This window comes from Varanus komodoensis, unplaced genomic scaffold (genome assembly GCF_004798865.1).
Source record: "Varanus komodoensis strain SLA01 unplaced genomic scaffold, ASM479886v1 scaffold10, whole genome shotgun sequence".
In the NCBI taxonomy this organism is placed as follows: Eukaryota; Metazoa; Chordata; class Lepidosauria; order Squamata; family Varanidae; genus Varanus; species Varanus komodoensis.
The window spans coordinates 30,875,775-30,897,517 of record NW_025335269.1 but is presented as its reverse complement, the minus strand read 5'-3'; the positions used below and the strand labels follow the sequence as shown (position 1 = coordinate 30,897,517).

The following is a 21,743-nucleotide window of genomic DNA, read 5'->3' as shown; positions in this document are numbered from 1 at the left end:
AGCTGGAAATCCTGAAGTAGCCAAAAGATGCTACACTATAAGAACAAAGGAACACAGGTGGCATTACTAGTCAAATCCAATTAAGACTGCCATGATATTCACTTGGTGAAGTATTTTATACATACCTGAATTAGGATAGAGACAAACATCATTAATATCATGTTCAGGCTCCACTGACGTAAAGATTTTCCCCTGAAATAGAAGGATATGCAATGGAACATAGCTCTTGTAAGGAAAATGCACACAGGGCAACATGGGTAGCTAATATAATCTCATCCACAGAAGAACAAACACAACATAGAAACTTCTGTATTATACACCAGGATTCTCCAAATGCCCTCCCACCCATGCTATATACTTTGCTTTGCTGCTACTACTATTTTAATATAATTACTGGGTGGGGGGGATGAACATGCATGCAATTAAAAGCAACAAGTAAGTGGCTCTGTGGCCACAGCAATGCCACTGCCACATCCCAGAGAGCTAGGTGTGGCCTGAATCCACTGATGTTAAAGGCCACCACCATAGTTTTTAGGCATTTAACCTGAATGTGAATTTTCTCCAATAATCAGCAATCCTGTTGATGTAAACATGGAAGACTACCAGTGGCTCAGGACTGGCCCAAGACATTTTAATGCCTAAGGCAAAGATGGTGTCCCTTCCCATTCCGTGTACAAAAGCTGGCCAAACTGGCCATTTACTCTTTCTTCCATGCCAACAATGAAAGAGCATCATCCACCACACCTGAAGGCTACCTGAGGGGGCACAGCAGCTCCTTCTTGCTGCTGTTTCTAGCAACTGCTGCTTCGGTTAGAGTCCAAAATGTCTTAGGGCACTAGGATGCCTACCCCAAGATTGAACAAATGCATTTTTGCCCAAGGAAACTTGTGCAAACCTATGGTTCAGCTAGTAGTCTCTCCCAAACCAATGTACTGCTGGACTACAATTCCACCATCCACAGACTGGAAGGGAAATGTTTGGCGTTTATGGGAGCTCAACATTCAACATCATCTGGGGACCTCTGGGCTTGCAAAAGCTGAGCTGGGGAGCAATTCTCTGTCAGAAAACTAACTGCTAGTGCTACTGCCTGATTAAAGAAATCCTAGCCAATCACAGGAATTTCAGTACACCAATCAATGATTTTTTCCAATACCATGACCAAAAAATGAATAGTTCTTTTTGTTTTAGCTGATTCCAACATGTTACACCAAGCATCTCCTTTTCTGCCACACAAAATGGAGTGCTCCCTCTAGCACAGTACTTGCCATTTTTATAAATACTTGCATTATTCTTTTTAATTTACTGCTTGATCAAAACAAAACTTGTTATCTTAATCCATTTAACAGCTTGCCTTTCAACCTGTACAACAGATTCTGAAAGTGCCATACATCAAATTAAAAACGACACAAAAAAATTTAAGGGCAACATTCAAGAAACCTTCTATAAAGCATTATCAAAGCAACTATAAATAGCTTGTGTGTCTCCATTTTAGTCAGGATTTATGAAAACAACTGTCACCTAAGGTTTGGGTAATTTGTCTACTAAAATTCAATACTTGTGGAAACAGTCAGCGCACTTTTAAGTTTTACTTCCTGCATAGTTCATTATGATGAAGACTGAACTGCAGAGCAGAAGCTACTCCACCCAGTTTGAACTTTTTAGATGTAAGGCCTTTGCGAGAGCTATCTGGAGAAAAAGAAGTGGAACAGGAGGAAACCTGAGGGCAGAAGAGACAAGATGAAAATGGTGTCTATACATGCATGTATACATAGTGCTGAGGAAGCTGGGAAAAAATGGAGCAGAACAGAACTGGTGGGCCTTTCTTTTATATTAGCAGCAATTTCTAGCCTACTGAATAACTTGGTTGAGTATTTGTTACTGTGGTCTGCAAATGATATCCTTGCTAAAAAGGAAGGTCAAAGTATAATATTGTTCAACTTGTACAAGGAAGGACAAAGTATAATACTGTTCAACTTGTACATTCAACAATGTTCTCATCTGTGAGGGTCAGACATTCGTAAAAATGTTCTGAAGCAAGACTTCATATTGTTGTAATATAAAATGCATAGCAGAAACATAAAACCAAAAGAGAACGTTGTGTTTCATCATAAGGCATGAGGCAGTCTGTATTAAAGAATTTTATGTCCCACTGATTTCAGTGGGAGAATTAAGCATATCAAACTTCTTCTGAACAAAGCAGAGAGACTGAAGTGTGAGAGACTGAAGCATTAGGTGGGCCATATGTGGCCTTATTTGCTATCTAGCCCTTCCCCCAAATACTACATAAAGTGGTCCTTTCCTTCTGAGAAGTGGCCCATGACCTTTCCAGTTTAGAAGATAAACACTGCACATGAGGACATGCATTCCTTTAGCTTGACATGCTATATTTATTAGGCAGATGTCTGTAGTCTTTTTCTTTTCCTCAAGTCAGGAGAGGCCAAACAAATTGCTTCTTGCAACTTGCCAAAGTAGCCAGTTGGGCTGCATATGCAAGTTCTTTGCAGCCTCATATAATAAAAGAACACCAAGATGGGCTGAGCATAGAAGATGCTTCCACCAAATGCTTCATTCAGACGTAAAATGAGACATTTTATACTTTTTATGACCTGTAGTATACTGTACTTTAAGAGATCCAATAAAAACCTTCCAGTTGCAACTAATTCCGAATGGAGAACTGGAAGCAAATTGTTATGATTTCACAAGGACACAGTTATGTAGAAAAGGCTGAGTCAGTTCACAGAGGATCCCTTCCTTCCTCTCCTTTTCCATGTAGCTTTCCTCTTTCTTCTTTGTTTAATGCTAGCCATAGCTGACATCCTAGTAGGCAAATCATGGTCAGCACTTGTTCTCCAAATCAGAACCTGCTGTTGCTTTTAGAGACATTACCCAGTAGCATCAAATCGACATCAACTGCTTATCGAATCAGAGATTTCCCTTTATATTCTTTAAGACCACCCTAAGAAAGCCAAACATTGCTTTGGATTATTTAGCACTGACTGAGATAGGTACTGTATTGCCCAACAAAATCAAATATGGCAAAGTGAAACAGGCTATGATTTAGGCTGTAATCCTATACTTAAGAGTAAGCTCCTCTTAAACCAATGGGATTTATTTCTGTGTTGACATAGAATCATAGAATAGTAGAGTTGGAGGGGGCCATGAAGGCTACTGGGTCCAACCCCCTGCTGTTGCAGGTCACAAATTTACATGATTCCACTCAGATGGCTGTCCAGTTTCTTTTTGAATGTCCCTAGTGTGGGAGAAGGGACTGCAGGTGGCGCAGTGGTTTAAACTGCTGTGCTGATTGATCGAACGGTCGCCGGTTCGAATCTGCACAACAGGATGAGTTCCTGTTGCTCCATCCCAGCTCCTGCCAACCTTGCAGTTCGAAAGCACGCAAATGCAAGTAGATAAAAAGGTACCACTGCGGTGGGCAGGTAACAGCATTCCGTGCACTTCGGTGTTTAGTCATGCCGGCCACGTGACCACGGAGACTGTCTGCTGACAAACGCTGGCTCCCTCGGCCAGGAAACGGAGATGAGCACCGCCCCCTAGAGTCAGGCATGACTGGATTTAATGTCAAGGGGAAACCTTTACCTTTTAGTGTGGGAGAGCCCACGACCTCTCTAGGCAGCTGGTTCCTCTATCATATTGCTGTGACAGTGAGGAAGCTTTTCCTGATGTGTAGCCTGAATCTACATTGTCACAATTTGAGCTGATTATTCTATGTCATACACTCTGGCATCAGCAAGAAGAGATCTTCACCTTCCTCTTTGTGACAGCCTTTGAGGTACTTATAGAGGGATATCATGACCCCGCCCCCAAAGTCTTCTCTTCTCAAGGCTGAACATGCCCAGTTCTCTCAGTCTCTCCTCATAAGGCATTTTTTCCAAACCCCGGATCATTTTTGTTGTCTTCCTCTGGACCCTTTCTTTTTTGCATCTTTCTTCCATCTTGGTGCCCAGAACCTCTTGTCTATGACACCACCAGCCTTGTGAAGCACAAGCAGGTAGGGGAAAACACTCAGAGATGAACTTCCTAAAATGTACTCAGCTTGTCCTGTTGAAACGTAACCCATAATGGAGCCATGATACAATCCCTGTGTGGTGTGCTGGTGTCATGCAAGGTGCCTGCAATGGTCCCTCTGCTCCAACACAAGCACACATATACAGCTTCTAAATTGCACCTATCAAAATATGTCTCTCAATTGCCTCTTCTTCTGAACAGTTCTTTCCTGCTTTAAGAAGTACATAGCCTCAACTGAACTTGTCCTGATTTATTTAGTATATTTATATCCCACTTTTTTTCTTTTAAAGAACTCAAAGCAGCTTGCGACTTTCTCCTCCTGCTGTACTCAATCTTGCCCCCATAGCAACAACCCTATGAGGTACGCTGGGCTGAAAGTCTGTGACTGACGCAAAGTCACCTAAATGGCTCCATGCCGAGCGGGAACTAGAACCCAGATCCCAAGTCCCAGACCCACATGCTGAACCACTATACCACACAGGTTCTCTAACATGGTACAGATGTCACCAGGACAACCTCCATTGCAAAGAGAGTTCTGCCAGCTGAAATAGGTGGGTAGCAAGTGCAGGGATTCAAGGCAGGTAGTATCCAGATCATGGACTTGATCAGGGGTGTTGCCAGCTGCTTGGTGTAGTCTCTCTCCCCTTCTAGATCTCTGTCCCAAGAGTGCTTTCCTGCATGTATGCAAAAAGTGAAAGCAATCTTGTGCCTTCCAGACATGTTTAGCCCACAATACCCAGAATTTCCAGTCAATGGCCCTGCTGGATGGGAATTCTGGGAGCTGAAGTCCACATGCCTTTGAAGACCACTAGGTTGGGGAAGGCTGTGGTAAACCATGCATGTGACACATTTGTGGCAAGCCTGGGAAGCAGCCAGAGGACCATGTACTTGTCTCCAGCACAGAAACAAGCCCGTGGTCTGGCTCACTAGAGCAGAGGGAAAACCACACCAAGATCTAGAGACGGAAAGGCACACAGGCAGCCTACATCTACAGCCTGGTCACTGCTGCAAAATGAAGAAATCTAAGCCAGTTTCACAATGTATCCAGAATGAATCAGCTAATTAAGCAGATAAAAGGATGTGAGCAGCTGGATACTGTGACCACATGCCTCATTCCCAAAGAGAAAAATGAGGCACTGTTTCCCTTTGGATGACTCCCTTTTCATTTACTTTTCTAACAGCTTCACCTCCCTTCTGGGTACTTCCTCCTTTTCCTCATTTCATGTTGCTGCCCCACCTGCCTCTGCTGCCTCCTGCAGATAATTAGCAGACAGGAGGGTTTTCCCCCACCTTAACGCTTTGAAAACAGAACTGGATGCTCCCCACCCCACAGGCAAAATCTGGAGTACTAATGCTGCTCTCTGCCTCAATGCCTTCCTCTTTTTTCCATTGATTTCCAGCCAGAGATAGTTAGGAATCATCATCAGAGAGGGGAAGGCCAATGAGAACACAAAACTTTCAAAGGCAAAGAAAAAAATGGATCTGCCTTGCAGCAAGAAATCTCTTCATCTGCCTCTCCATAAGTCACTTTGAACTTCTACTACAGGTGCAATTTCTAAATCAACTGGAAAACAACCACAGTCACCCCGTCATTGCCTTCAAAATTGTGCAATAGCCAAAATCCAGGCCACAGCTCAATGGTGGGAGCATCATGTTTGCATGCTGAAGGTCCCAGGTTCTATCTCTGGCATATATAGGCAGGACTGGCAAACTCATGCAGAGAAGGTTGGTGAGCTGCTCCCAGTCAGTGCAGGCAATACTAGACTAGATGGATCAATGCTTGGACCTATAGAAGCCAACTTCCATGTTTCAGAGGTAAGTAGACTCTCAGTCTTGGGCACAAGCACATTCAGCTACTTGCTGGATTGTGTCACTTGGAATGCACATTTAACTGTGCTTCAAAGAACATGCAAAGTTGGGCAAAATGGATAACAGGGAAATAGTTGAAAAGCAGTACTCAATAACCAGTACTAAATCTGGACAGAGCTAGCCATTCCAGAAAAAGTTTGAGAAGAACATTTTCTTACATTTAAAGCATTGGAAAATAGTGGATAAAGCAGTGGAAAATTGGCCATACAGATGACCCTGACAACATAGTACAAATATTCTGGAAAGCTGGAGGACACAGGACCCAGCCACTGAGTAGAACTATGAAGAATTCCATCACCCTAAACACTGCAGAAAGAGCCAGTGTGAAGCAGTGCTGTTATGAATGTGTCATTAATCACATTAACTTTGAAGCCAAAACCACTGTTTTTCATACACAGGAGTAAGATGTGTGAAAGGAGATGCTCATTTGTCCTTTTGCATCATGTTTGTGACACTTTATAGACTAACTTGAGAAAAAAGAAGCTTACAATCAGCAAGAAGCTTACAATCGAAATGTCAGCTGTTGAAGGAGACATCCAAGTGAAAGAAGGGAAGGAAATGAGACCAGGGAAGCAAACATGAGTGCAGAGGTTTTTTTCTTTTTTAAAGGAAAAAGCAAACAGCAAAACAATTAGAAAATGGCAAAGTTTTAACTATCAATAGGACATGGAAGAGAGGGCATATTCCTTCCTTCAGCTGCTGACACCCAGCCATAATTCTTTGAATGTGGCACATTTCCACAAGGAAATGCCACTGTGAGCTACGGTGGGAAGCCATGTAATCTGGTACCTCGCAGGGGGCAAAGACACAGAGAGGAGGAGGAGGAAGAGGAGGAGGCGACCACATGTGATCACAGAGCTGTGACCTGCAGACTAACTTTCTTGCTGCCTTCACAAGCCTTGACTGATGACATGCAAAATAGCTTGGTTAAGCAAGTGACCATGTTAGGACTGAAATGGTATCAAACGAGGGCTTTCTACCTTCAGCTCTAACATAATTAAATGCATCCAAATTCTTGAAGAGTTTCTTAACTTCTTTTAAAAAAGAAAGGAAGAAAAGCATCTATGCACTTTCACCCATGATTTACTAAAGAAGAAAAGCAGGCTGGCACACAGAACAACAATACTAATCAAACTATACTTGCTCAGAACAAAACACAAGACACAAGCCAGAGTATACCTGATTATGCAGTATTACTGAATTTTAGGCTGTCTTTACATGCAAACCCTGCACTGTACTTTTAACTATTGGCCGTCAACCACAAACAACCCGGGAAGAGAACCCATTGTTGTTAAGTTGTGAACTCCAGATTGTTCATGGTTGACAGCCAATAGTTAAAACATAGTATAAAGTTCACATGTAATGATAACCCAATTCAGCAACAAGCCACAGTTCCATAAGAACCCATAGTCAACGTGTACTCTGAGTTGTCATTACACATTAACCAGAATGTAATAGTAAATCTGTCAGGTATATTAAAAGTAATGAAACTTATGCTGTTCAACAAAAAGACAAAAGCAAAGGAAGGCTTACCGTGTCTTTGTTCCATAATTTCATGATGCGTGAATCAGCAGAAATAATTAAATCTAATGAACTGTGGAACTGGACTGATTTAATAGGCAGGCCATATTGGTGATCCTTCACTATTAATGGGTTATTTGATCGGAGATCATATAACAAGACCTGGTAACAAGAGAAAGTAACTAAATATTTTGTTCAGCTTTCATTGAGATTTAATATACTTGCAAAGCTAAATCACTTTAGATTCCTAGTAGACTGAAAATGTACAAGTAAAAATAACATATACAGTATTTTAAATTTGATTTTATGCATGGATTGTGTGAAAGTCAGTGGTGCAGGTGCTTTTAAACAACACAAAGCACTAAGCAGTGCATAACTTTCCTTTGGACATTTTCCTTTAATACAAGCAAGCACAAAAGCTGCTGAATTTGCAGTCCTGACAAATCCTCAACCTATCATGTATTTTATGTTTGCTTATTTAATTACTTTCAACCCTCTCAAGGCAACATACAGATTAAAAAGAGCAGTACAAAAAGGTGCAGAAAGGCCAGCAAAAAGGTGGGTCTTCAGAGGTTTCCTGAAGATGTGCAAGAGAAGGTGCCCAACAAACTCCCAATGGAAGCCAACTCCAGAGGTGCGAGGCCACCACTAAGAAAGCCCTCTCTTTTGCATTCAAATGCTGAATTAGCCCCTAGTTTGTGTGTCTAGGCTGGGCTGATTCAACATACAGCCTGTGGACCATATGCAGCCCCTAAAGCCTTGTACTGTGGCCCTCTTGATGCTTGGAGTCCCTGTCCCCCAAGTCCGGATCCCAGTGATGGCCTGAGCATGACTGTAGAATGCTCTCTTGAGGCCGCTCCCCTGAGGCTCAGGAAGAGAGCAGGTCAGGCTAGTGGTCTGGCTAGAGCTGGCCCCAGCATGCCCTGCACCACTCCAGCTGACGAGCGCAAAGGTGCACATGGGTTCATCAACAGGAATGGACAGGGCATGCTGGGGAGTTTGTCAGCTCAGGTATAAAAGGCTCAGAGTGCCAATTCCAAGGAAGGAAGGAAGGAAGGAAGGAAGGAAGGAAGGAAGGAAGGAAGGAAGGAAGGACGGGCGGGCTGGGGGGCACATTGGAGGGTTTCTGGGCAGGAAAAACAGGGAAGAAAGGGATGGGCCACCCCAGAAGAGCAGGATGCAGCCCCCGGGTTCTGTGTTGCAGTCCTCATGCTGCCCTTGAATATGGAAAGTTGGACTGCCCTGGTATAAGAGTTTCAAGATCAGACATTTGTTTGTATCAGATTGCAATCTGCTATACCAGATCAACTAGCCATGAATCTGGCAGGCCAGCCTTGTACCATTTACTACATGCCATTGTTCACCCTTTAAAAACATAGGAAACAAAGCAGTAAGACTCCATGTGCCTAACACGCTCCTAGATGATGTCCCAATCAGTTCTCTTTATGAAACTGCAACAAGAGGGAATAATCACCAGCTAAAGCAGTTATGCAGTGCATCAACACCCACCCAAAGAGAAAGAGAGCATTATAGAGTGAATAGTGTGTATTATGCTCTGACATGGTGTCACCTTTGCAAAACAGAAGCGGGAGATTGGAAGCTTCTGCATCATGCTAGGGCAGTGATGGCGAACCTTTTAGAGACTGAGTGCCCAAACTGCAACCCAAAACCCACTTATTTATCGCAAAGTGCCAACACTGCAATAAAACCTGAATGCTGAGGTTTTAGTTTAGAAAAAACTCAAAGCCAGTCCATGCAAATCTCTCTCTGTCTCTCTCTCTCTCTCCCCCCTTGGCAGCGCACTGACCGGCCAAGCGAAAGCTCAGACGAGTGGCAGCTAATGAGTCACGGGTCGTGACATCATTGCCGGGTGCCGCTACTCCTTTCCGAGCATGCGCATGGCTCCTGTGTGCACTGTTATCCAATGCTCGGCTGCTGGGGCGATGCTGGGGTGACTTGGCTCGCGTGCCGGCAGAGAGAGTTCTACATGCCCACTGTGGCACACGTGCCATAGGTTTGCCACCACTGTGCTAGGGCAACCCACCCGTACAAGCACCCATGCTTTGTCACGCACCAGCAGGAGAGAGCAGGCATGCTGCCTGCAACACATCCACTTCTTCCATTTTTACTGCACAACCAATGATCAGCTGTGGACTGTGACAAGCAAACCTGGACCCTTAAAGAAAAAAACAGCCTATACATTAAAGCATGGATAGTTATTGTGTTCACTTCTGGTCTGTATAGCCTTTCAACAACCCAGCAGTGCCAAGCTCCATAACCCGCGCAGGACCTGTTGCTTCATGCAAACCAGGTCAGTGTCAGCTAATGTGCTAACCTGCAGATCTGGTTCAAAATCAATTCATCACAATCCAAAAATTCATGGTCCACATTTTATATGTGAGTTTCTTACTTCAGGGTTAAACGATTTACTTAATGTGACCCTGGCTGCTATGCAAGGCAAGAACATTACTCAAGGTACACAGAAAATGACCCAACAGCATAGTCACCTGCCCTGTGGATGTTCCAACAGCCATATGCAAAGGTCCATCAAACTTCAGGGCTGAAACAGAAGGCAGCCGATCTACCCTGAAAGAAGCGACATATATTTCATTTCAGTTAGATATGTTTAAACACAGTTCATTTCAATGCTTATTAATCTTCAGCTATAATCTGCAGCTGAAGGAAAATGATTTAAAGTAATTTATGAAAAATGTTACACTTGGGAAGTTTATAAAAGTTAATAAAAAGTTAGAATGAAATAGCTATCTTCCATACTCATGATCAGCCGTCACACAGCTTAAGGCACAATTCAACATCCCAACTCGATTTCTTGTTCTAGGATCCCAGCATTCCACCTTCCCCTAAGGAAAAGAAATAAAGTATCACCAAGGATTCTCAAATTATTCAGCACATTTGGGCCATTGAGTGATTTGCTTTTCCCTTGTCTGCTGGCCTAATGCTCAAAGGGATGTTCCAACTCCCTTTGTATTCCAATACTATCAATCTTCTTCTGCACTTAAAAGGTTATTTGATCCAGATACTTGCACTGAGCAGTTCCTAACAACAAGAAGCAGGAGTTCACCACCTATTTCAGTAGGCAGAGCCCTTCTCACTACAGTGGGCAAATCAATTCAGTCCCATACCAAAGCTGACAGTACTTACAACCAAATTCTATTTAGACCAGGGGTTTCAAACTGATTTCAGCCAGGGGGCAGAAATCCATTGTGGAGAAAATCTCAGGGGACTCATTCCAATGGGGGAACGTGGTGAAGGCCAGAATTCCAATAGCACCCCCATATTTTTTGCTTAGAGCTAACTTTCAGAGAAGCATTTTGACATTTTCGTGTGTGGGGCGGGGGTGTGTGCAAAAGCTGCAAAACAACCAGACAATCAGTGCTCAGAAGAACAGGGTGCGACCATCCGAGGAGCCCCAGAAGCCTTGGCTGGGATCCCCACATGGTCCAATGGGGCACCCAGGCCTGCGGTTCAACACTCCTGATCTAAACTAAGATCAGAAAACCAGCAGTAAGGGACAAAACATGGTCCCCAGCGCAGACCCAATTCCCCGACATATGCCTTCTTTCTGCATCTTTGCCACATTCTTCTGCAGAAGCAAAGAGATAGAGAAAAGGTTATTTCATACCCTCTTCCCTGGTGTGAATAAGTGCACTAAGAGAGGAATCGCTGGCCCCAGGGAAAAGAGGTTAAACACTTAAAAGTTATCAACCAGGGAACTCGTCTGGCAGCAAGCTGCAGTCCTGCCCTGTAACTGAGGCTATAATTGGACCACACATTGTGGCTGCAGTCCCTTCCCCCAAGGCAGGTCTGCGAGGACAGAAGCAATGCCAGTGGTGTATCACAGCTGCATCGCAACTTGGCAGGAAGCCATCTTCTTCTTTGTCTTCACCATCCAAACAAGTGCCCCACTCCAGCACTCATGGCACTCTAACAGAACTTCAGTTTGCAAATATCAACATGCTTTTTTCACCTCTCACAAGCTGTTTTGGTTTTTCCTTAGTGACGTGCCCACCAACGGATTACCCAACCAAGCATACTTTGTCCCGACAAAATAATTAAGGAGCTATAGGCTTGCAAACATTTTGCAGAATTACTTTTCCTGAACTTAAATTACACCTCTACAAATATTCTCTCAGAAGCAATTATCCTTCTGAGAAGATTGCTCTGAACTCAGTGTAAATTTAAGGAAAATGTATTTTGCTGTTTTGTTTATACAGAGCAAAAGTATATCCCCTGCTCCCCTCCCCCCCCCACACACACAGGGACTTGAAAAAAAAAGTTGCAGAATTAAGAGCTCAGTACTTGTTGAGATATTTGGATTTTCGCCCTTATTTTTTTATGTGTTTATTTATTATATTTATATCCCACCAACAGTTTTTACCTCAAGCGTCCCAGTAGCAAATAAACCATGAGCAGAGTTTATGTCACATACATGATTCTCCCTAGAAAATAGAACAAATGTAATGACTGAAAAGGGAGTGACATATTAAAATAACCAGGCTTGCATAACTGGTGAAAAACAATTAAAGAAACTCCAAAAGACATAGCCAGGACGAGTGAATGTAATTTGACATATGTTTCTTGATGATTATTGTTTGATCAAGCTAACAAAAGACTCTGACTTCAGCCAGGATAGGCACAAGCAGTGCACACCCAGCTTTGCTTCTTCCCTGACACAGTAAGTCTGGATTCAGTACTTAACTATAATTCCTATTTCAGATGTGATGGCAAGCTGTATTTAAGGTCTACATCCTGGACTACTCCACCACTCATGCAAAGAGAGAAGAGCAAGGGGGCAAGAAAGGGGCACATGCCTCTCCTGCATATCCTGTCTTAGCAGTTCAGGATTTTTGGCTTAGCATGACGTACACATGCTGCCAATGAGCAAACACATTAGATTTGTTGTCAAAATAAACTTTAAAACAGAAATCAGACCAACCACATCAATTTATAAGTGCAGTTTTTAGTGAATTTGTGTAGCTTACAATTTAGATCTTAGGACAATAAAAACCTCAGTAATTTGGCTCCACCTGCTGGAAGAAGAGGGCATGCTTGTAATCAGCTGTGCATACTTACAAAGCATCTGTCTGTAAGGAATTCAGGAACCTTCCTTGCTCCAAATTGAGCCTGTATATTTCAGAGCTACAACAAGAGCAACAACAATATGGTCAATGCTGGGTCATTTCACTGTTGGTTACTGAACTACTGAAGTTAAGTATAAAAGCTGCATGATGTCTGAACGAAGAATAGCAGTGCATTGTTCCAATACTATCTGGAAAATGTTGGATGTGTTTTCCAGAGCCAGTTCTCCTGTCACACAAGGAGATGGTGAAGAGGATGTGTGCTCTAAAAGGGGATAGGAAGAGCCTTGTATTCAAGGTACTGTCAGATTTTTTTTAAGGGGAACCCTAAGGTCCACCAACACAGTTGCTCAAATGGATGGACACAGAGGGACAATTAAGGAGTCACATGTCTCTGTGCACATGCCGAGCCAAGGAATTTGTGATCAGCCCCAGAACAAAGCTCACAAGTCTTCTGACACACAAATCCTGATTTTTCTTTTAGCATTCTTTTTCAGCAAGCTAACATGGGTAAGGGGGAGAATCTTTTCATTGTTGTTACCATGGGCAAGAGGTAGCCAGCACCCTTGCATTCTGTTGTTCCTGACCTGAACATTTCCAGGATCCTCTGCAACTTGGAAAGGGATACTTGAAAATATAAGGCAGGCCTTCTAGATGCTTTAAACTAATGCTACAATCACCTCTCACCATTGGCCATGCTGGTTAGAGGAGCTGCGGTTTAGAATCCAAAATAATGGGAGGGCACCATGCTGGAGAAGGTTGGCGTGAAGTATGAGAAAGGCAAAGTCCCTTGCTTTCTCCAGCAGGTCAACAAAAGCCCCAACTCCTCTGTTAAGGTTGCATGGATATGTTTGCATTGTGACTCAAAGCTGAGTGTACAATGAATGCTATCTTTTCCTTCCTTTATTTTCCCAGAAATTTCCTAGTGAAGATTTTATATACTTTAAAATGGCTTTTATCAATACTGAAATGAATTTTAAACCTCAATAAATCACAACAAAACTAGAATGTCCCACATCTGTTTCAGAAACCACACTGAATTTTTAAAAAGCGTCCCAGTGAAATGGCTTCACATCCTTGGATTTTTCTACAGCATAAGCTGTACCTATTTATTCACAGAGCATTTAAAATATAGTATGAACGTTCAGGAAGTAGCAAATTAAAGACCACAATTAAATGAGGATTCAGTGCCTAAAATACCTTGCTCCTACAAAGTACAGGTCACATGATGGATAATGGTATGAGAAATCTCTACCAAACTTTGGTATTCTTGTCCTGTAGTAACGGCCATGTTGTGAATGAAATTCAACATATCTATCACATTGCAAGAAAACAATCTGAAAAATATAAGGTACAGAATTGCAATTTGGAAAGCAATAATTATCTCCCTTAAGTAATCTCTAGATGAGGTACCATTATTTGCAGAGGCATACTGAAATAGATTTAACAGTTTAAATGAATGTATTGGTAGATTTCTCATTCAGGAAAAAGTTAGCTGCTATGTGAAGTATTTATTTATTAAAAGCTTTTCCATCCTGTCCCTTACAAATGTCTCAGGACGGCTTGCAATATGTTGCACTAATGATAAAAGACACTTCAGGAGAGACTTGGCATATGTCAGCAAGGTTGTTTTAACTTAGTTACCAATTTTTAAAAGGTGATTTACTAAGTACAGGCATTTTGGTTGTACTCTAGGAGAAGGTAAAGAAGTGATCTGATGATCCCCCACTTCATCCAACCTTTCTTGCACTGTGGGAAGGAGGCAGGTGGGTGAAGACAGAGCTTATACAGGGTAGGGGACTAGGCTGGCTTGGCTGTGTGCGGGCTCTCCTAACCAGAAGAGCCCATGCGCACAGAAATCGGGTCCCTGGCTCACGCACTGGGCAGAAGAGCAACAAGGGAGCCAATGATGCCAGGCAGCTGGGGCCATGCCTACCAGACATCACACGGCCCATGCAGGCTGGTTGGTGCAGTTAACTCCTGCCAGGTTAAACCAACTTCTCATAGTTACAAAATCCCATTTCCTGGATGACAACTCTACCATTACCTTGATTGAAGCAATCATCCAGATATCCACCCACAACTGGCTCTGTGTCCTGGTCTAGATATTGCAAAACAACAATACTAAATTTCAAATTGGATACAGCTTTAATCTGTGATGCTAAGAATTTGTCCAAGATTGATTGAGCACAACCTTCTTCAAATTGGAGCTTTGGATGTGCTAGCTTGGAGCCTAGCACATCTTCAGGGCACCAAGTTGATATTAGCAATGTAATATTTAGATTCCCCCAAAGTTATAAAAGCATGCAATCTACTGGTTTTGTGGTTTTAATTGACTTGAGTTTATGCTATGTTTTAATTAAGGTTTTGTTTTTAACACAGATTTTAACAATCGCCACCTTGTGCACCAAATTTTTGGCAGAAACACAAGATAGAAATAAAATACATTAAAAAAAGGTAGCTTGGACCTTGAAGCCATGAGCTTGGGGAGGTTCAGATCCCAGCTCAGGAACAAATGCATTGTGCAGACAAATGATCCTCTCCCAACTTTCACTCCTGCACTGTGGTGGAGAATGTTTGTTTAAAGACACAGACCAGTATCTCAAGAAAGAAGCAAGACATAAACATGGCAGTAAACACCAGTTTTCTTGCCAGTTCCTTTCTTAAAAGGGGAAAGGGAAATTATACACACTAAAGCAAAGAGATGCTTTTCACAATTCTAAAATGCAACACTTGCTATTATTCTGGAATTTAATTTAAAAATTAAAAGGAGACATACCTTTGAGTAATCATCTGATAAAATATCAAATGTAACCACTGAGGAGTTGAAAAGCAGACAAGGAACAAGTGTCACTAAAGCAGTCTCTTTTACACACAACACATGCATCTCACCCACTTCAGGTTTAATTCTGTGAGCCTCCCACAGGGTCCCGCATCGCTCTTACAGCCAAAGACAGGAAGGGTGCTGTGACAGGCAAGCCCGTGAGCACATCCCTGTGTTTATCCTGCTGTGACAGCGGCCACCCTTGTGTTGCTCTCGATCAGTGCTACTGTCATGTCTGGAGAGGAGTGGCCACTCAAGGTGACAGGGGTCCATCCTCAGCCTCTACCTCTTGCCACAGGAAGAAATCAACCGAAAGTCTCCTGCCACCACTGCCTTTGGGCCCATGTGATGTCTCGTCAAGTGACCCTCACAGCTCTCAGATGTCTTTCTGTCTTAGTAACATGGGTCAGGAAGGAAGCAAGGATATGAGCACAACCTAAAATGTGCCCGTATGTCCCTGGCTGCTGGCTCCTGCTTGCAACAGCCTGGAGCCTCCAGTATCACTCACTCAGCCAGCTCCACTGGCTGCTTGGCCAGCTTAACTTCCTGACCACAGGCAAGTGTTACCTGTCCCAGGCAAACAACTACCTACAAGTCTATGTGCTGGTATACTAAGCTGCCATGGACTGATCTGTATCAATGCTTTACGGGAACATCATTCAAGACATGATGATACTCTCAAATACATGCCTATGCTTAGCGTTTGCATATAATTGTGAAAAGTTTACAGTTCATGTGCACACTACTGGTTTACAAACATCACAGGCACCATCCAAAGAATTTCACTGGGAGTGCTATGCATAAGCATGTTGGCTATCAAGGCCCTCCCTACTCCCACCACCAACTAAAATCAGGAATGCTTCAAAAGCAGCACATATTAAAACATTAGGTGCTGCTGGGTTTCTAAAAATGGCTATTTTCCATGTTAGTGTACTTTCTAAAGAAGAGCACACCTCATTAGCTGAAAAACTGATCTGGGTGGAAAGCACAACAGTGTCATAGAGACCAACATGGGTTCAGGCAGTGGGCTGCAATCTTGTACACACTTACTGGGGAGTTAACCCCACAGAACAAACTAAGAGTTACTTTTGGGTACTTCACTAATACATAGTTCATCGTAGTTACCATTCCACTTAACTTTACTAACCTTCAGCATCTAAGCATCTTTCAAATTTCATAGAGAGCTGATATGTATCAAAACATCGAATTCTTGGTTTATATGTGCCTGTTTAAAAAAAAAAGAAATAAATTAGCTTTAATATTTGTCAATCCATTTAGCTTAGCAGGAAATAAGCTCAAATAAGCTCAATGTTTTAATAGTTCCTGATCTAGAAATCTAGAGTTCCTGACCTAGAAATCATCTATAAATGTTCAAAAAAAGTTTACAAACCCGTATCCCTGTGAGTTGAACATTTTAGATTAGCATTCATTAAAATGCTTCATAGCTATTTATTTATTATATTTATAGCCCACCATTTTTCCTTTCAAGGAACTCAAGGCAACAACATACATAATTCTCCTCCTCTCCAACATCTTCACAACAACCCTGTGAGGTAGGTTGGGCTGAGAGTCTGTGACTGGCCCAGTTGCCTCCTTGGCCAAGCAGGAACTATAACCCAGACTGCCTGAGTCCCAGTTCTGCACTCTTAACTGCTACACCACAAAGTCCCTACCAAGTGAGCTTACCCAATTTCCACTTCGCTAATGTATAACGAAACGCAAGATTCATGTAAATGGACAAAGCAGCACAGGAACAGCAGTCTAATACTACCACTTGCCAAAGTCCTACTTGATACTAATTCCTTAATTCTAAATGAGTTCAGAAGATTGTACAGTTAAAAAGCCCCCTTATATCACTTCAAGAACACGGAAACTCAACTAAACTAATCTGCTCATTGGGGCAAAACAAAACGAGGACAACAGTCGTACAACCAACTGACTGTGAAAGAGCACACAGCTACCCTATTAAACCACAAGCTGTAAACATGCAAACAAAAGCCTTATGTACATTTTTTCAGACTGTACGTATATGTATCATACACAGAATAAAACTCAAATATACACAGCCTGAAGGCTGATAAACAACACTACCCCTTGCCCCCCCCCCCACATCAAACACTGCAGTGTAATATTGGAATGAAAGGCACTAAGTTCTAATTTCTGAATGGGTTAAGTACGTATTTTTAAAGCAATAACAGGCTGAAATCCGATCCCAAACAAGGCAAGAAACAAACACCCCAAGGCAAATCACTACATGCATATTCTGATCTGGATGGAAAACTGTACACAAATGGCTGCTTCAGGTATGATTCCATAGCCTGGCCTTCCCCAACATGATGTCTCCAGATGTTTGGGACTAATTAAGAGAGGAGGAGCTTTATTTAGCGTCCCCCATTCCAATTCTCTCAAAACAGGGAATCAGTCTGACTGCAGCTTAGCTGTGAGGGCCAAACACACACACACATCAGAATAAGCCCTGGAAGAGTATGTTCTCTTTAAGATGCATTTTCCAGTTAAGAAGGAAGACACAGTCCTGGAGGGAGATCTGGAATCCCATACAGTCAGAAGCTTACAGGCATCCAAGTCAGAGGAGGAGGAGCAGGCAGGTTTCCTCCCAGCTCTGCATTTCAGCTAGGTGGCCATTTTCAATCATCTACTGGTGACATTTTAGGGAAAGAAAGCAGGAAGCTGGCCCAGCTTCAGGATACTTTGCGTCCTGGCCATGCATTTCACTCTACTGCCCTTCCAAGGCAGGACTGACTCTTTTCCCCACTCACCAAGGTTACTTTCTTGACCTGGCACAGCAGCCACTGCTGATCTTTCCATACTGACTGTTAGGGAGTGGGTGAGGAGCAGAAGACCTCTGATTCCGAATTCTAAGCACCATTTCCAGGCTCAGAGCTTGGAAACCCAATGATCTTATACCAAATCTTAATGACATTATAGGTGAAAGTTCAGCACTAAGGAAACCACATGATTGACACCACCGAAAAAGCACTGTCAGGGAAATCAAGTCCATACACATTGCTTGAAACTTACATCAATTAAGATTTCGGACACTATATCTGCAGCTCCAAAAATGAATCAAATTTTCACTTTGATGCTGTAAAGCAAACTGAAACATACACTGCTACAGACTGATGAATTAATAAAATTTGCAGTTGCAGTATCCTCAAATATGTACATGTCTGTCATCCTATTCTTTGCTAGCATGTTAATTTACTCTCCAGGAGATACTGCATGCCAGTCTGGTGTAATTTTCACAGCACATTCTTCCCCAACCATGATATCTCTGGTGCAAGACTTACTAGCACTTTACAATTCAGAGCAGACACATTTACAAACCGATCATTAAAACGGGTGGAAATCTGAAAAAGATACTCACCAGCTGCCATCACGTACTGCCCATCTCGTGACACCTTGATCTTGGTGCTAACAGCAGGCATGTCAAAATCTTGGAGAAGTTCAATTCTCCTATGAATATCTTTAAGAAAAATAAGGACAATTTGCCACAATAAGAAGAGTCTTAAAGAGAGAAAGTATTGATACAAATGTCACTTAAAAATTCTTTTAATAGCAAGCTTTCCAATCTTAGGATGAGAGCCATATTGCAAATCCCAGGTACTGCATGTGGAAATTGTTTCTGCTTGTACATGGTGGTGCTGGGGACAGCCAAATTCCCTTAGATGAAAGTCCTGCATGCCTTATAGGCTGTCACTCAGGAAATTCCTGCAACCTCAGAAAGGGACTTTTTAGAGACAGGCGTTTAAAGGTGGGGGTTTTAAAACTGGCCAGTTTGACTTCCTATATTCAGTTATCACATTCAAGCATGAGCTTGCCTCCTCCATCTTCCCACAACTAACTTGTCTCTCAGGTTGCCATCCTGTCTGGGATTATCAGCTGGCTATCAAAGACAGAGTGTATTCACATAGCAGACCCCTCTCTCTGATATGGCTAGAGAGCATCCTGTTTTGGCTAAAGGCCTCCTGGATATACAAAACTCCTACCCTCCCATTTACTAATGCAATCAAGATTACATCTTACCTTTTATTAACTGAGAGCCCTGTTATGCTAGTTTACCCATTAAATGTCTATTATTCCAAAAGCAAATGATCCTCTTCTTTTATTCAGGCATTATCTTGTGCCTGTTTGCAGTCTCACCTCCCACAATCTGACCTGACACAGTCTTGCTGTGGGTCTCTGAATGCCATTTTTCATTTCCACTTGGGATTTATCTTGACATTGTAATCCCCACTCCTCTTTCCTCCAATGTGCTCCAACAAATCATAAAAGGAAAGACAGCCTCTCTCTTCCCTTCTTTCTCCTTTGTCAGCTTCATAGCTTCCCGTGCTCCCAGTCCTTAAAAGCCGAAAACATCACTAAGCAGATGCTGTTGGTTTGCTGCCACTTCCTCTTCCCCTTCCCTTTCCCTCTGGACATCTGCTCAGCACTTTATTTTACAATGTCCGTTTATTCTACTTTATCAATAAAACCCCCTTTGCTAGAAAGGGGGGACCCCTTTTGTCTGTTATTCCCTCTAGGCTTTTTTACAAGGGCACTTGACCTCCCAGGCAAAAGTTCCTAACATTTGTCACACTGTGCTCCAGTGTATTCCATAAAACTCCCATCAGGGGCAGTATGGCCTGTCCTCTAGCAAAACAAAGTTAGAGCCATGGGTGGAAGGTTTCACCATAGCACTTGACGGTGACCACAAATGCTCATGCCAAAATAAATGAATTAGTCTTTAAGATTTTGCATGATCTTTTGCTAATCAAATGGTTTATAAAACCCATAAATAAAAAAACAAGTAAGCCTTAAATAAGATGCTTTCTTAAAAACACCTGGAGAGCTTTGGCTCTGGAGCAATACAGAAATGAAATCTTTCATCACAACTATTATTCCCTAAACACAGAGAAGGAGGCTTCAGTTTGTGTATAGAAATATGGGTCCAACCAAGCAATGTAACTGATCATTTAAAAGTATAGAAACAAAGAAAGCATTGTAGCAAAAAAAAAAAAAAAAAAAAAAACATCCTATAGTTGACTATAAGCCATGGTCTACAGGCTATAATCAACAGAATTTTGGCTTTCATGTTTTTAACGCTGCACAACCAGACTACTTTTTGATAGTAGAAATGACACTTGATTCTGAAGCTGTCAGGGTCTTTCCACTGTTCAATGTAACTCACCAACATCTTTCTTTTGTAGTGCTCTCTTCTTCCTATCAGAAAGCCACTGTAACACAACAAAAATAAATGTGAGGGTTACCATTCAATGGGAAAAAACAGTGAACAGCTGTGAACTAGTGGTGCTGTAAATAACAGATCTCAATCAGGGAAAGTTCATTCTTTAAACATCTCCAACTGTAGTGCAATCCAAGAGAAGACATCTCATTCTGGGCATTCAGTCCTGTAACTGATCATTTCTATGTACTGAACAATGAGCCAGCCAGGTACACATCCACTTTTCAAACTAATAGGTTGCTAAGAACTCAATGAATATGCAACCAACTGACTTGACACTGATGGACAAGAGACTTGGACAGAACTCATCACCAACACTGTGGGAGATTTTCCACAAAGTTAAGCATAGGCTAACTGTATCAGACTAGACAGGTCGCAAAACGGAACTTCTGGAATCAATATCCAGCAAACCGGGTACCAGAAAAACGCTTCTCTGCAAGAGAACGTATTCCCCCACCCTTTATACAAAGAAAGATGGGCAAAGAATTGGTGCTGAAGTACAGGAGGCGAACAGCAAGGAAGATGTAATTCATTTCTAATACATCTCCTCCATTAGCTTATTCAATCATGAATACAGCCACAGACCCAGCACGGATGGCGCCTTCCACCATGGTTGTGCACCAGGTCACACCGCCTGCCTACCTTGTAGGTCAGGGGCTTAATGTTCACGAATACATACACGGGAATAAACCCTATCAAATTCTGTGAAACTTAACTCTAATTAAACATATTTCTTAATCAATATGAATGTGTATAAAAGCCGCATCATGCTCTCGCCAACACGGTGCCCTCCGGTCAAGGTGCAGTCAAGGCTCCACGGCACGCTAGTCACAGGCGGTGGCTGCTATTCCGCGTTTAGCGCCACGAGAGGCGAGCGCGTGCACCGCTGCCGGCCGTCGGCGAGCCGGAGCGCCCGGCTTCCCCGGGCCGCGAAAGGGGCGGGGAAAGGACGTTCCGGGGCGCGCGCCGCGGGGGGTGGGCGCTGGCGGGGCTGGCGCTGTCTCACCTCGGGCAGGCTCCGGCCGGCGCTTAGACTGTAGATCTTCACCTCGTTGAGGCTGGAAACCTGCATGGTCCTTTCCCCACTTTACAAAGCGAGCGATTCTCCTCCGGGGTCAAAGGGGAAGCACTTCCGGCCATAGAGTTGAATATCACTGCGGAA

At 42.8% G+C, this 21,743-nt stretch overlaps 1 protein-coding gene across 3 annotated transcripts in view; it reads right to left on the bottom strand.

The window, feature by feature from the left end:
- NOL10 (nucleolar protein 10) overlaps positions 1-21,743 on the bottom strand; it is a 71,858-nt gene that overhangs the window by 39,699 nt on the left and 10,416 nt on the right. Inside the window, exons 1-12 of one of the 3 annotated variants that reach the window (XM_044418185.1) lie at positions 21,588-21,718; positions 20,528-20,573; positions 18,725-18,823; positions 16,487-16,564; positions 15,295-15,332; positions 13,716-13,852; positions 12,511-12,576; positions 11,816-11,876; positions 10,192-10,277; positions 9,924-10,002; positions 7,429-7,578; positions 126-192 (exon numbers count right to left, since the gene is read on the bottom strand). In XM_044418185.1, coding sequence (XP_044274120.1) covers positions 126-192; positions 7,429-7,578; positions 9,924-10,002; positions 10,192-10,277; positions 11,816-11,876; positions 12,511-12,576; positions 13,716-13,852; positions 15,295-15,332; positions 16,487-16,564; positions 18,725-18,823; positions 20,528-20,573; positions 21,588-21,653 — 973 coding nt within the window. In that variant the 5' untranslated portion in view covers positions 21,654-21,718. Of the gene's footprint in view, positions 1-125; positions 193-7,428; positions 7,579-9,923; positions 10,003-10,191; positions 10,278-11,815; positions 11,877-12,510; positions 12,577-13,715; positions 13,853-15,294; positions 15,333-16,486; positions 16,565-18,724; positions 18,824-20,527; positions 20,574-21,587; positions 21,719-21,743 lie in introns of those variants that run through there. The other 2 variants (XM_044418175.1, XM_044418194.1) reach the window with 2 other exon arrangements.